This window comes from Vigna angularis, chromosome 3 (assembly GCF_016808095.1).
Source record: "Vigna angularis cultivar LongXiaoDou No.4 chromosome 3, ASM1680809v1, whole genome shotgun sequence".
NCBI lineage: Eukaryota > Viridiplantae > Streptophyta > Magnoliopsida > Fabales > Fabaceae > Vigna > Vigna angularis.
The window spans coordinates 3,822,430-3,838,143 of NC_068972.1; the positions used below are offsets into that span (position 1 = coordinate 3,822,430).

Here is a 15,714-nt window from a genome sequence, read left to right on the forward strand (position 1 = left end):
TCGGATCAAGTTAAAATTAAATATGAACTCGTGATCCACATCCAAATCAATCACACACTTATTTCCACTATGAATTTGTGTACTTGCTAGTGGGTGGGGAGACTGGCAGGGATGGGTAGGAATACCTCTTGGTTTTTCTTAAGGTTGTGTTTTTTTTTTGTGAAGATAAATTTGGAAGATAGTGAGTGGATTTGATAAAATTTTTGAGTATTTTTAGGTCTAACTGAGTGGCTGAGTGGATTCGATAGTGAAATCTTTGAGTGATTAGATTGATGTGATAAATTAAAAAAATTAATAAATAAAAAAGTAATATTATGAAATTGTTTTTGAATGAGTTAAAATTATTATTTTTTAATTCTTATTTAATAATTTTGAAAAAAGTTAATAAAAAATATTTTTAAATAATATCTCTATTTTTTGAAAAGAAAAATTTAAATATTTAATACAAATGCAGAGAAGAAAACTATTTAAATCCATCTTTTTAAATCTGTGTTCTATTTAAAGTGAACTATTTAAAAAAACATAGTCTAAGTGAGTAAGAGTAGACTTTTTTTTAACGAACATAGTATACGGTGTCTTAAATTTACATAATTGTGCCTTAAATTTACATAAATAGTACGGTTTTTGCTTAGGTTAAAATTCGAAAAAAAAATCAGTAAGAGTATCTTCTCCCCAATTGTATAATTTGGGTTATTACAACTGTGTTTTGTTCTTGTTTTCGTTTTTTTTAATTAATAGAAAGAGAAGATTCATAGTTCCTTTCAATTAATATCTTATTTAACTTCTTGTAATTATATATATATATATATATAAAATAAAAGTCTAACTGAGCATAAAGTAGTTAATACTTGTAAACTTTAAATCCTCCAAAAGAATAAAGAACCTAAATAAGTGTTTTGTAACAGAGATTATTTAAGGTCAATTTGGTAAAAAAAAAAAGAGAACGAAATGGTAAAAATAGGAATTATGAAAAAAAAACAGTAAAATATAAAAAAATGAAAAGTGAATACAATTAATAGAGAATTAAAATTAAAATATGAAATAGATGTCCCTTTTATTTTACTTTATTTTCAATCAATTATTTTCCCTTTTATAAAAATTCCTCACATCTCATTAGATTTCTTTAGCCGTGGCAATCTTCTAATGAAAATTAAACTCTTTAAGGCCCTTCTAATCACTTGTCAATACAACAATTCACAGCTTTTTCCTCCGTTTATTTTTCCGTAAATCACAAATAAAAAATTACCAATCTCACTTCTTATTTTGTACACATTTTATTCTCCATAGTTTTCTTTTCAGACGCTGTTTGCATTGTGACCGATACATGCTATTTTTTTTCTTGATTAATTTTTCCTTCGAATACTTTAAAGAGTCAATAAAAAATCAAATTTAATAAACGAAAAATAAAAAACTACAATTCAAAGTAAATAATTTTAACATCAAGCTGCTTTTTTTTTCTACTATTGCTTTATATTTTTATTTGACAAATTTGTCGTTTCTTCTTGTTCTTTTAGAGCCAAAAATATTCAGAATAATTCAAAACGTGAAGTCTTTTCATGTCCTGCTACATTTGAATTTTTTCTTTTTGTGAAGTGGCAGGTATAAATGATTTCTTTTACCACGACATATGAAAATGGTGTTTGTATAGATTCAAGATTCTTTTCACATGTGAATTCTTATTTTATTCAATTTTAAGTCTCCACCTCAAAATCAAAATATTTTTTTTAATTTATAACACCATTATTTCTTCTTTTTATAGCAAAAACGAACTCCTCGTTTTAAATTATTCAAACTTAGAAATCTGATATAATGACAAGTGTTGTGATTTTTCATTTTTCACATCAATGATTTCACTTTCAAAATTTTTTCATTTTGCACCCTTACGGTTCATTCACTCTGCTTCAAAGTCTTCATATGAAACCGAAATTAAATTGTGTCCATGCTTAGAATTTTCGTATTTAAACCAAAGGATTGAATAAAGTGTAGCTAGAAATGCTCAAAGATTAACATAATAATGTGAATCGTTGAATTCGAAGTTTTGCAAGTTGAACCAGCCAAACATTTGGATGATGAAATAGTAGATGCATGTTCTGAAAGAAAGAAAGTTGATTAAAAATAGTACCAAAAGAGGAGTAGTCCAATCTAACAAATGCAGAGTGATGGCATTGATACACAGCATCCACAGTAGAAGACACAAAGTCCACAACTTTCATTCCAATTTAGTGGAGATGTTAGGTGGGAAGAAGACAGTGATGAGGAATCACGTTTATGGCCATGTCCACAAGTTTAGACAACTTAGTTCATAGTGCTCCATTCTGTCCTGCAGTCAATACTGTTTCCTTCTCAAGTAACCATAAACCATGTAAGAAGTAACACCAACAAAACAATAAACAATAATAACAATAAGTTTTTGTAACTCACAAGTCACCAAGTTCCAATAGATGGGGTGGGGTACCCCACAGAACGCGCTTGGAAGACTATCTATCTCACCACTTACTCCACTGAAATCTCACACAACACAACCAATGCGTGACTTTTCCACTCATCGCCCGTTTGAACCATAATATAATAATTTGACCATGACTCAGTCTTCTTTTTCCAACCACTGCCAACTTGGTCCACTTTTTTCTTCTCTTCTCTCTTCTTTAGTCCTTGCCCTTCACCTTTTTTTCCTTCCTCTTTCCAAAGTCTACCTCTTTCTTTCTTACTTTCTCTCATTCAACCAAAAGATTGCTCACAAAGGAGGAATAATGGCAGTGACACCTTTCGTTTCCCTCTCTTTCTTGTTTCTCTTTCTCCATTACCCCCTCCTATCCCTGTCAACCAATCCGGAAGGTATGCCCTACTGCTTCATTTTTCTCAGTTGAGGATGCTCAATTTGGTTTCTCAAGAGTTAATGCCACCTGGGGAACTTAATCTTCAAAGCTCTTCTTATGGCTAGATCATATGCTGTTTTGTTTCAATTGTTTGGTTTTCCTTTTCTTAATTTTATTTTTCTTGGGAATGGACATGCTTAAATGCATATTGTGTTTCCAAAACTATCAATTTTCTTTGGCCTCTTCTAAGCTAGAAAAGGGACTTGGTTTGGTCTTAATAGTTTGATTTGATCCAAATTATTGTGTAGGGAATGCTCTGCATGCTTTGAGAAGCAGGCTTTCTGATCCCAACAATGTGTTGCAGAGTTGGGACCCAACACTGGTTAATGCCTGTACTTGGTTCCATGTTACCTGTGATTCCAACAATCATGTGATTCGCTTGTAAGAATCCCTTTGTCCTTTTTCTTTTCTTTCTGTTAGTTTCTTCTAGAGATATAGGTTTCTTTTTCTTTTACCTGTGACTCCAACCATCATGTTTTTTTTTTCTTTTGAGTCTTTTGGTTGCAGTAACCTGGTTCGGGCTTTCTAATAAGTTGTATAATCTTTGGATTTCAGAGACTTGGGCAACTCTAACGTTTCTGGGACTCTGGGCCCAGAACTTGGCCAGCTACAGCATCTTCAGTACCTGTATGGTCTTCTTCCCTTGCCTGTTATAGCTCAGAAGTTCAGAAACTAGCTCCTGTTTGATCTGTTGTTTGATTTAAAAACATGTGCCATCTGACAATTTTCAAACAGTGCAATTGAACGAGTTAATTTTTGGGTTTTATTTTGTGCCAGTTTACATTATTTTTTGTCCCAGGCTAGAGTTAGGAGAGCACCAAACTATGGACTATTCCTACAATTTAGTTTAATCGCGTCTTGCACGTGTTTGCAGATTATTTGTAGAAAATAACCACTTCAATGACTAATTTCTCTCTAGAAACTGATAAAAATCAAGCCATTTCTTTAACTAAGTTGAACCAAACGCATGTCGGGGCAACTGGATTATATTTTTGCTTAACCAAATACGCAAAAGTTTTGTTTTTCTTTGTGGGGTGGAGGTTAGTTTTTCAATAAACGGATGAGAGATTGTGAAATTCTTGATTACAGGGAACTCTACAGAAATGACTTAACAGGAAAGATTCCTGAGGAACTTGGTAACTTGAAGTCACTAATCAGCATGGATTTGTATGATAACAAGTTGGAGGGAAAGATTCCAAAGTCCTTTGGAAAGTTGAAGTCACTTAAATTCCTGTAAGCGTGTTTATGCTGATTTGCCAAAATTTTGTTGACCTTTTGTTCTTGATTTTTGTTTTCACTGATGTAAAAATTGCTGGCTGTTTTACTCACGCATTTTTGCTTTGATGAATTAGGCGGATAAACAACAACAAGTTGACAGGATCCATCCCAAGAGAACTCACTCATCTCACTGATCTCAAAATCCTGTGAGTTTTCTTTGCATCTTGTGTTCTATACTTGTTCTTTTATATACTTCTGCGATTAGTTTATCAGCAACTTTTGAACACCAATTTTTGCAGTGATGTTTCTAATAACGACCTATGTGGAACAATACCAGTAGAGGGCAACTTCGAATCTTTCCCAATGGAAAGGTATACCAAATCTTTCATTGTCATCCCATATTCTTAACAAGTGGCTTACCAATCCAAACATGTTTTGATAAACAGACAAGGTTTAGTCATTTCAAACTGACAACACATTTTCTTGCACCAAGCATGTAAAAACGTCAATATCAATACGAATAGTTAGTGTTATTTTTCTGTTAGATACTTGGATTCAAACACGAGAAAACCAGAAATCATCTAGTGCTAGCTTTCTTGCAATACTTCCTCACTAGTATCATTAGGCACGGTGCCGAGGTTATTCCTCTACAGGATTAGATGATACGATTTGACATGCATGCATGAGATCTAATTGATTTGAATGAAATATCCAAAAGATAAAATACACTGGTGCATTTGCAAACGTGATGGCACAAAATCTTCGCCTGTGAATTAATTTGAAGCAGGAATAGTTTCGATTTCAACACTAATCTAATTGATTTAGTATTTACGAAATGTTTCTCCTTGTTTCAGTTTTGAAAACAACAGGTTTTGTGGTCCTGAACTGAAAGGACTTGTTCCATATGATTTTGGATGCTGAAGAAAGATATAAATCGCAAGGAAGAGGCTTAGTTTACTTGGGAAAGGAAGGGAAAGGGTGGTGTTAATTGCCCATCAAAATTTCCTCACCATTCTTACACTCTTAGATGGGAAAAAGTTGAAATATGTGTTTTTCTTATTTTGTTATAAAGAAAGAAGTGATTTAAAAATGTTCTGAAAAACAATTGTGTGTAAATAACATTGTTAATGATGTATGTTTCACCCGAATAGGAATCTAAAAATGTCAGGCTTGTATGTCCATCTATCTAATAACATCTTTCCATGGCTTTATGGCATAGTTTTGCAGTAAGATGTGTATAATAAGTGAAACTTAAATACCTCTCACAGTCACACTGGTAAAGATTATTTTTTTCATGGAAGAAACTCATGAAGATTCTTAACCATGCACAACATTCGAAGATTAAATCAATTTTTAGTTAAAGTATTTTAGATCTAATAAAATTTTGATGAGGGCATTCCAAAATGGTTAAGACTTCTGATGAAATCTATTAATAGTTTCTGAACACTCAGGACACAGAATATACATTGCAAATACAGACTCAATTGTAATAAATCAAAGAAAATAACTTTATCTAATTCAACTGTCAAATGATAGTAGTATAAATCAAAAGTACAGTAATTTACACATATAAGTAACGGTATTTCACAGCTTTTAAAATAAATTACTTGTTAAACATAGAAAATTTGAAGACTTCTGTATCTGCATTTTGAGAGAGGAAATAAAACTATAAAAGTGACTATTTGCTTTGAATTGCATCTATGACTCTGCATTCCCTTTGTGAGAAATGAAACATAAGAGAAAGTTGTGCATTGTTTGAGACAAGAAAGAAAACTAAAACCAAAAGTGATTACTTATTTTGTACTGTGTATGTATGACACAATCTACATTTTGTTTTAGAATCAGTGTGTATGAACAATTTGATACTATGTTTATTCATAATTATACAGTAAAAGGGGAATCCTAATTATTTTAATTTTAGTAAAGTAAAAGGAAAATCCTAATTATTTTAATTTTAGTAAAAAATGCTGACAGTTATGCTGAAATTTGAAAAAAAATAAAATCGAAGTACTAATAGAGGTATCACTCCTATCAAACTTACATTTTACAAGTACCAAAATTTCACAGTGATTCAGAATGACCAAAACCAAAATCAAAATAAAATGAAAAACTATTCTTAATTCCATGACACTTTTCTCTGTATAAAAAATATAATAAGTTATTAATTTGGATCAATATTTGAGTAATAAATTATTGATTTTTAAATTAAAAAATTCAATCACCATAAGAATGACTGAAACCATAAATGAAGAAGATTTTGATTACAAGGTCTTTAAAAAAGAAAAAGGATGACGACAAACTATAATTATGTAAACTAATTTAGAGATTATGGTGAGATAATTTGAAATTAGTTAAAATGTAATCATGATATTATTATATTTAAAATTGGTATGGGAAGATTGTTTCGTGTACACACAGGTTTTCCTGAAACTACAAAATTGATTTTTCAACTTTGACAACCCTATAATTCAAAAACAAATATAGTTTATAGCAACAACGTGTTAGGTTAAATATATACGTGTCATCAAAAGAAACTGACATTTACATGCGTGGAACAAAACTCGTTAAAATAAAGTAATTTAATCTACTGTTAATATATTATTTAATTGCTAGCGGACATATGTAATTGAAAATTGGAAGAATAAATTTATAATTAATGTTTTTATAAAAATAAAAGTATATTTTTAATTATTATAATCCCTACAAAGTGTTGGTTTTTGGGGTTTGATGGTTGGAATGCCCTCTTTATATCACCAAAATGCTACTGTGAAAATCTTGGTACAAGAAATTTTTTCATTTTGGTGGGTTTTCAAGCTAGCCAAGTTTTGGATTTAATTCTTTTTAATGTTAATAAATGAATTATAATTTTCTAATTAAATAAATAATTATATTTTAATTTTTAAATAAATAATTATATTTTAATTTTTAAATAAAAATTAAAATAGCTCCATCAAATGTATGAATTCATTAACTATCGGTAATTATGAATTTTTAAATACTTTCAAAGAAATTTTGATATTCTATGTGACTAATAAAACGTCTGAAAAAAAGCAATTTTTGGAACTTTAGAAAAAAAAAAAGAGAGAAAAAGAAAACTCTATCATAGAAACAGACTCAGGTGATTGATGAAGAAGGGGGCTGGTGAACCTTTGCATGTGCATTGAACTGAAGTTGGGGTTTAAAGTCCCCAAACCCTTTTTCCTTTTCTGACTTCCCATAACCACACACACCACAAAATTCCCATGAACTGGGATGTTTGACAACTGAAACTTTAATTTTCATCTATAAAGATTCAACCTTTCTGTGTTGAAGGCAGCCCAAAACCCCCAAACCGAAAACTTCAGATAAAAAAAAAATGAGCAGTGCTTTTCGCATGAACTCTGCTAAGATTTCTCATGTCATGGGGATGCAGAGGCACTTCATGTTGGTGAACCATGTCGTTCATCCAATCAAAACCTCTTCTTTTCTCTACAACACAGTGCATTCTAAACCTTTTATTAGATTGCCACATTTCTTCAGAAAACCCAGAGAATATGAAAATTCGTTGTCTTTGTTCTGTTCATCCTTTTGCTCTTCTTCCTCTTCTTCTTCATCTGCTGTTGCAACTTCCCTCTCCAAGGTTGGCTTTGTGAGTTGGTATTTGGGGATGATCAAGTCTTGGCCAATTTTGACAAAAAGTGTTACTTCTTCACTCATTTATATGGGTGCTGATTTATCTTCCCAGGTCTACTGATCTCTCCTATTCAATCTCTTTTGTTATGATAAGATTGATGACTAAAAAGGAAGAGAGAATGCATTTGTCTGTGTTTGAAAAATTAACAGTTTTCTGTCGGGTTCATGGTTGTTGATTTATTGCCTTACACGGTAAAAATTTTAGGGTTTGGAATGCAATTTCTGACATTGCCTTGACTAATGCTATCGCAATTCAAATAGACTGAAGTGGTCTTATATTAGAACCTAGCAACAACTCCTTAGCTTTAGAACTAATTACGATCCTGCTCGTTCCTGGTTCTTTTTGCTCTTTCTTTCCCTGCCTGCTCTTGTAAATATTTCATTATTTGGACATGCAATGTGAAATGAAATATGAGGGAACTGTACAAGTATAAAACTGTAGGATTGTCTGTTCTGTTTCTTCATGATTTTTATTGTTGCCCTGGTACACACTTGGTTTGGAGTGTCACTCTGCCATAAGATGCTTTGAATGTTGTTAATTTTAAGCAATATAATTTATTTTCATCGAAAACATTTTTTGGTTTTTCCTACAGTCCTGAATATCCTCAAGTTAGTGTTTCTTTTTTTTCCAATTCAGCATTCAATTTGTAGTTTCTAATACCCATGGGATTTGAGTATAGCAGGTAAGAGTGGTCTTTTTTGGCAACCTATGGTTGAAATCCCTACTCAGATTGATACCTTGAGTGATACCTTGCTTTAGTGCTTGACTGTGCCTTGACTAAGACTGCTTCATGGAGGATACTTGTGGGAAACCTGAGAAAAAAGTTGTACTATCTAATTTTGTTACTGATATTTCACTGTGACCGGTAGACAGTTAATTGTTTTCCAACACAGATGCTAGTATGCACCTATTTAACATTTGGACAATACATGAAGTGAAAAAGTTCTTTTTGTTTTCTAGCAGTGCCCTGGATGCCGAGAACATGGCTTTTGTTTTCTCTTGATAGATAGATCTTTGCTTGTTGACTTGTTGCCACTTACTTTGTATCACTATCACATCATTCTCTTTCATGTAAAGTTCAATGATTTTTCACGATAATCTAGCTTGGCCATCCTTGAGTGCACTGCACAATCACTAAAGATCTTTTTTCCATATTTTTCTTCTGACCATTTTTCTCTGAATAGAATCTATAAGTAGGAGTGGAGTATGTTTTGAAATTGTTATTAGTTTGTACTTTGTAGAGTTAAAAGAAATTAATGATAAGAAGGGAGCAACAAATATACTCAAATCATTAAAAGATTCATATTTATAACCTCAAATCATTAAAATATACTCTTACATGTTTTGAATGTGTCGATGATTGTGTATTTCCCATGCAATGTGGTAAAAGTTTTTGCTGTTCACTTAATATTCTGAAGCTATATGGTTAAGTTTTAGAAGCCTCAAGGCTGAGTCTAATAAATTCTTGCAATACTTACATTGGTTCACTGCAGACTTGAGACCTTTTTTACTCTATTGAATAGACATTTTCAACTCATTAACTTGCATACTTCATACTCATTGTGTTGTCCAACGTACTCATGGTATTTATTTTGTTAATCGTTTAGACTATTGTACGGGATTCTTCTGAAGCTTTTGATTTTATGAGGACTTCACGCATGGCAGGATATGGGATGATAGTTTTAGGGCCATCCCTGCATTTCTGGTACAATTTTGTGTCGAAGCTTTTCCCGAGGAGGGATATTTTCTCTACATTGAAGAAAATGGTCTTGGGTCAGACAATTTATGGACCTGCCATGACTGTTATTTTCTTCTCATTGAATGCACATTTGCAGGGTATGTTCAATTCTCTTACCATAATATCTATCATGTAGTTTCCTTTTGTACATGTTTTTCTTTTACTGGCCTTTTAATTTGGAGCGGTGGGGAGAGGGGGTAATGTTCTGAAACTGAATAATGCTATTTTAAAACTAAAAAGATTGGACAAGACAACTAGAGCTGTCATCTGGCTATGTTATTGTGTTTTTTTTAATCCTTAACTTCATATTGTCACTTCTAAAAAGCTATAAAATAATCATAAACTTGCAATTTTACAATGTGGCACTGCATTGTTGTATGCCCGGTGGCTTATTTCTTTTATTAGTATATTCAAGGTCATGAAGTTTTGTTCTTCCTTCAACAAATGTAACCTGGCTTTCAAGATGCAGAGGATATGCTTTGTACATGCATCTTGATTAATGTTGTGTTGCAAAGTATTAAATGTGCTGGTATTGAATTACATTTTACCTTGCATGTGTTTTTGGTATTTTGTGTTTACCAATATGTCCAATTTCATGCATCGGTTGGTTGTTCTTGTTTGTGCATTAAACAACTAATATGAAAGAGTCTCTGCTTATAAATGTGCGAGGGAAGAGATGTAAAAAGGAAAAGGAAACAAGGAGAAATAAGGGAAGTCATTTCCCGTTGTTGATTACTATATCTTTAATTTGAATTTAATGGCTTTATTTGTTTACAGCCAGTGTACAGTAATAAATTATTCCATTTCCCTTCCTTTGAACCAAACAATATGTGCATGGAATCCAAAATTTATGAACAAAATGAAGTTCTGTGTTGAAACTCAACTGTTTCATAGTTGATTTTCTGCCAAAATTGTTATGAAGTGTTAAACTGTTTCTCTTGGTTGCCAGGTGAAACGGGATCAGAGATAGTTGCACGCTTAAAACGTGATTTTCTTTCAACAATGCTCGGTGCAATTATGTATTGGCCTATATGTGATTTTATTACCTTTAAGTTCATTCCTGTCAATTTACAGGTACCAGTTTATTATTAGCTTCTTCTACCCTTTTTTGTCTTACAGCAACTAAGTTTGGCAGCCAGAAAAGTTCCTTTCTTATTGACTCTGCATTGTTTCATATTGGCAGCCACTGATCACCAATTCATTTTCGTACTTGTGGACTATTTATATGACGTATATGGCAAGCCTAGAGAAAGCAGCCTGATCACTATCAACAGTGTCAATCTTTGTTCTACGATTCAGACTGGAAGCTGCGGAGTACAGACAAATCTTTTGGATGACTGCACTAATTCTGATCTTACATTGTCCCTCTCTATGCTACTAACCAATATACTCGGTTGTGTAACTGCAGACCTGTTTTTTTTTCTCGAAATGAATTTTGGAATCATTAGCATTTCCTTCTGAGTAACTATGTTCTTACTAGTAACATACACGTGGTCACTTGAACAAAAAAGGACTACGAGAAAAAAAGAAGTGGTTAATACTTTGGAAACTAAAACAGTAGATGAGACTTTAAGAATAATGAGGAGAATGATCATAAAAAAAAATCGTCAGAATAGTAAATTATAACTGTTAAAAAGGTGATACCTGGAACATTTATAAGTTGATTAGGGCCGCAAAGCGAAATGTCTCTGACATTATGAAAATGAATTTTTTGCAGTCTTGAAATGAGAGGAAACAAGTGAAGGAAAATATCAAGTTCACATTTTAAGTATAAAAAATATTAGTAGGTGTTATTTTACGTGAAACGGGATCATAGGGTGGTATTATTGAGTAAAATGGGCGTATTTATAGGGAAAAAAGCATGTTATGTTTTGCAAATGGAGCATGAGACCTTAAAGATTGATAGCAGAACACACTTCTTCTAGATCACGTCATATGCTATCATGCCATAGCGAACACCGTATTCAAAATCTAAATTATGCTTTTACAAACCGATTGAAAAACTAATCAAATTAAAAACTGATGAAATAAAGAAACATTTCTTGCAATTTGGTTATGTTTTCAGTTATTGTTGTGAAGACCGAACTATAATAAGCTAAGCTGAATTGCTCATTGCCGATCCACAAAAAACAATTGAATTGCTCATTAGTTACATTGATTTTACTTATTGATTGTTAACATTATATTATATGATATTATTTTAAACTTAAAAATGGTATGTTGTTCATAATATATTTTTATGCGGTTAGTAATATGTTCTTTTTGTTTGGCAATTGGGAATAGGTATTAAACTAATTTATATCATTCCCTCTGTAATTGAAATGTACAATTTACTTCTCTGCTATAAAAAGGATGTATCAGTATTGTAAAAGAATAATGATCGCAAAGGTTAGTGCACACAATACTTTTGTGTTGCAAACGTGGGTGCCAACAAGATTAACGCGACTATGGAAGTAAAAAAATGTTGGCTTTTAGCTAGAATATAGCACCGATGCATAGTGGACAGTAAACAAGGTCTTAGCTACGCGGAAATCTTTGTAGGGCTCTTTCTCCACTGAACATTGGATGAGTTGTAACGTTCAGTGCAAAACAGGATCAGGTTGCTCAGGGGAATCCGAGCCCAGTCGGGGTTTGTGGTTTCATGGACAACCTAAAAGCTCAACTGCTTGCCATATTACTCCTAAAAGCTGAACTACTTGCCATATTACAAGCCTAAGGCTTGCGTGGGAACGACCTCACAAGTAATCAAATTCCTTACACTCAAAATAGGATGCATTATTGACTACTGTTCTATTATAGCATCTATTTAAGAAGCCTATTGTCGCAGTGTCCAAAATCAATTCCGAAACCTGTTGTCAAATAACGACCAGCCATTGGTGAGATTTAGAACTCAGAATGCAACACTGTTATATTTCAATGAGGAATTGTTGAACTAAAACAAGTACAACAGAGAAGAGATGAAGAGAGAAACAAGAATAAGAACGGGATACCACGAAGAATGGGACCCTCTTGAAAGTGTGAAACAATGAACTTCTTAATCCTATCTAGAAGTTCACATATTTTCTGTATTAACATGACTCACTCCCTAGAAATCAGCAGCAATCTTTAAATCTAAAATCCTGTTGTTTATTGTTTTGGTAAACTGTGGAGCTTCAGGAGAAGACAAAAATCCAAATTTAAGTCAGCTAAAGTAAACGCTTCCGCATTCCAAGCTTTCAGCAATTGCAGATTACCAACTCCACCTTTAGATTTCAACTTGCAGTAAATATATGACCTACAGTAACATAGGCGGATTCAATCTTCAGAGGCACGTATGCAAATTTTCTCAAGTTGTATAGGCCAATCTGGTCCAAGAACTTGAGGATTTAATTCCATTGCAAGGCGAAAATCTAAAATAGATGCACCCGCAGATCCAGTTGCTTTTTGCATGCATCTTCCAGGTAGCAAAACATTTGAACCGGTCGCCATCTGCCTGTTTTGCTGTCTTAGGTGCTCATTTCTACATCTTGACCCAGCTAAATCCATAAAGGATTCAATCAATCTCTTCAGGTATGAATCCAGTGCATTATTCAATAGATTTACACAATCTACTGTCACGGTCAAACCCTCCTTCTCCAACTTTTGCTCCAGACGACTCCTCAAAGATCTGGTGTCAGGGAGATCTCCATTGGTGTGACAAGTCTCTGGATAACCTTTGCTACATAATGAAACATTAGAATGACGTCTTCCACCACGAACAAAATTCATCGATATACCAAGAGGAGCCGTAACAGGGCTTCTACTTTGAACGCTGGGGCTTCCAGCCATCTGTTCAACCTCCTCTCCTTCTTCAACGGAAATTGGAGGTCTACTGCCAAGGGAATTCAGTTCTGTCGCACTCTGCTGCTCCAGTGTTTTACATATAAATTCATCAGACGCAAGACCAAATTGGGGTTTTCCCAAGGGCCCCAAAGCATTTGGGCGGCCCTTGAACCTTCGGTCTCGAGCAGCTGAAGGGCCAATCCTCCGCAACGAAGGAGGAAACGCATCCCCATACAACGTTTGGATAGAACTCCTCTGCAACCCATTTGAATCCTTTACACTAAAAGCACTCCCTGCTTTTGCAGAGCCTCTCACTGGTGGGACTTTAGCCAGACACGCATTCTTCAAAATCGCTCTAATTAGTCGATTGTGAAGAGGGATATTTTCCCTCCCAATTATCACGATGCAAATTTTGTCAAACTCTGACTTGCTAATCTTTGAACTCAATAATCTTCGAAGCTGATCAAAGTACTTGTCAGCTCTCTGATGACCAACCTTCCTAACAATTAGAGCTTTCAGCTCCAATGTGTCAATTCGAGAATAGCTTCGTTTCGGTATCGTCATTTTGCCCAATAATATTCTTCTCACAATCACCGAGTCAAACTATAATCGTAATCTCATATGTTCCAGGAAATTCAAAACAAACGCTTCCTTAAACCCTAGTTCCGTAACAATATCCCAATCTGCAATTAATAAAGTTTTCAATCAGAAACCATAACCGAATTCAACTACTCACTAATTAGAATAGCAAATCAGATGACAATTGCTGGGAAGGACAGCATGCTTTCGGGGGAAATTGAAAATTGAATGAATTCGATAAATACAAGCACAATTATCAAAGAAGAAAGAAAACCCTTGCACGATTTTGAAGAAAGTTGGGAAAATCAATGAAGTTAGGGGAAAGAAAGATTCGTACCGTAATGGGCGGCCGGCGGTGGGAATTGACTACGAATAAAGCTTCTGCGCAGCACGATTGATATTGTAGTGGCGTGTGTTTCCTCCGATCGCGGTGGTTCGGAAGATGAAAGAGACCAAACCCTAACGGAAATTGATAATCGAAGAGGTGTGTGTTTCTCAGCACCCTGTTCTCAACCCAACCCTTCCCTCTTTGTTGTTAAGTTTGTCGTTCGCTCGCATTCCAATTTGCAAAATTACAAGAAAAATGATGCCTCCTAAAGAATATAAGTTCTTCTAATCACTTATTCACTTGGCTCATGTCCATCCCACTTACACGTCTTATTCCTTAAGCTCGTTACTTTTGGATTCAATAAATAAACAAAAAATAATAATATAATGTAATATAAGAAACAAAAATACTAGAAGATTTTTTTTAATCTATGTTTATCATTTAAATATTATTTTTTTAATCATTTAATATTAATTTTTTATATTCATATCATTTTGTTGTCATATTTTCTAAAGAGTTAATTTATTCATTTATTTTTAAAAAAACATATTTTACTTTTCCTTTTATTGTTTAATTAATATTATTTTGAAAGATAGTATATTTATTCTTTTACTCTCTTCTTTAAATATATTTTACTTTTATTTTTATTTCTTAAAATAATATTATTTCAAAAAAAAAATATTTACTCTTTTATCCATTTATTTTAAGAAACATATGATTATACTCTTACTTTTTATTTCTTAAAATAATATTGTTTTAACTCTATTTAATACATTATAAATAATATTTGTTCATACTTTTTCCTTTAAGTAAATAATCATTTTAGTTCTTGAGTCAAACAAGAGCATAAGAATTGTCAAAAATATGGAAAAACTGTAGAAGATAACACATGGAAATTGTAATAAATACGAATTTCTAATTTTTCTTTGGATATCATAAAGTAAGTAGGAAATCACCATCCCCAATTTCAGATATTTTAGTATGACTAAATCATACCATACGATTATTTTGGCTATACAGTATTATACACAAAGCTAAATAACACAAGTACAAATTTTGAAAATAATCAAAGCAATTACACGGGAAATCAACTTAAATTTATAATTATTTATCCAAATGAAAATATTTGATTTCCTGAAATATTTGAAATAATAAATAAAAGTTGTGAAATAATTTTTTAAAATAATATTAAACAAAATATTAATTAATTTTTTCCTATGTCACAAAAATAATTTTTCTTAAACCATATTTTTTTAATTGCAACTTATATTTTTATTATTACTAATTCGTAATATCCATTAATTTTAGGCTTTTACATTATATTTATATATATATATATATTTATTTATTTATTTATTTGTGTGAAACATATAAAGTATTTCTAAAAATATGTTGTTTATATATTTTTCATGAATTACTTACTATTGATTATGTTAGCCTTAGTAATATTTTTAGAGAATTGGTTAATCAAATTGAAAGAACTCATTAATTCAAGGCCCAC

General features: G+C 32.5%; 3 protein-coding genes across 3 annotated transcripts; 2 read left to right on the forward strand and 1 right to left on the reverse strand.

Moving 5' to 3' along the window:
* The first annotated feature begins 2,572 nt into the window (after positions 1-2,572).
* On the forward strand, positions 2,573-5,273 carry LOC108324167 (leucine-rich repeat protein 2). Its single transcript, XM_017557023.2, has 7 exons — positions 2,573-2,835; positions 3,125-3,257; positions 3,432-3,503; positions 3,966-4,109; positions 4,229-4,300; positions 4,394-4,465; positions 4,949-5,273. The coding sequence occupies exons 1-7, from the start codon at positions 2,580-2,582 to the stop codon at positions 5,013-5,015; spliced, it is 816 nt and encodes a 271-aa protein (XP_017412512.1). The 5' UTR covers positions 2,573-2,579; the 3' UTR covers positions 5,016-5,273.
* Positions 5,274-7,155: 1,882 nt separating this feature from the next.
* LOC108324350 (uncharacterized) lies at positions 7,156-10,967 on the forward strand. The gene is made up of 4 exons (XM_017557291.2): positions 7,156-7,818; positions 9,375-9,603; positions 10,455-10,579; positions 10,689-10,967. The coding sequence occupies exons 1-4, from the start codon at positions 7,450-7,452 to the stop codon at positions 10,764-10,766; spliced, it is 801 nt and encodes a 266-aa protein (XP_017412780.1). The 5' UTR covers positions 7,156-7,449; the 3' UTR covers positions 10,767-10,967.
* Positions 10,968-12,387: 1,420 nt separating this feature from the next.
* On the reverse strand, positions 12,388-14,518 carry LOC108324199 (uncharacterized). Its single transcript, XM_017557061.2, has 2 exons — positions 14,223-14,518; positions 12,388-13,989 (listed from the first exon to the last, which is right to left on the reverse strand). The coding sequence occupies exon 2, from the start codon at positions 13,868-13,870 to the stop codon at positions 12,800-12,802; it is 1,071 nt and encodes a 356-aa protein (XP_017412550.1). The 5' UTR covers positions 13,871-13,989; positions 14,223-14,518; the 3' UTR covers positions 12,388-12,799.
* Positions 14,519-15,714: the final 1,196 nt, after the last annotated feature.

What these genes read in the sequence shown, in the direction of transcription:
- LOC108324350 (XM_017557291.2), top strand. Translation starts at nt 7,450, where the DNA reads ATGAGCAGTGCTTTTCGCATGAACTCTGCTAAGATTTCTCATGTCATG. An exon ending in GTGCTGATTTATCTTCCCAG is followed by an intron (nt 7,819 to 9,374) that starts GTCTACTGATCT and finishes TTAATCGTTTAG; the next exon opens with ACTATTGTACGGGATTCTTC. An exon ending in TCATTCCTGTCAATTTACAG is followed by an intron (nt 10,580 to 10,688) that starts GTACCAGTTTAT and finishes TCATATTGGCAG; the next exon opens with CCACTGATCACCAATTCATT.
- LOC108324199 (XM_017557061.2), bottom strand. Translation starts at nt 13,870, where the DNA reads ATGACGATACCGAAACGAAGCTATTCTCGAATTGACACATTGGAGCTG.
- LOC108324167 (XM_017557023.2), top strand. Translation starts at nt 2,580, where the DNA reads ATGACTCAGTCTTCTTTTTCCAACCACTGCCAACTTGGTCCACTTTTT. An exon ending in CCTGTCAACCAATCCGGAAG is followed by an intron (nt 2,836 to 3,124) that starts GTATGCCCTACT and finishes ATTATTGTGTAG; the next exon opens with GGAATGCTCTGCATGCTTTG. An exon ending in TTGAAGTCACTTAAATTCCT is followed by an intron (nt 4,110 to 4,228) that starts GTAAGCGTGTTT and finishes TTGATGAATTAG; the next exon opens with GCGGATAAACAACAACAAGT.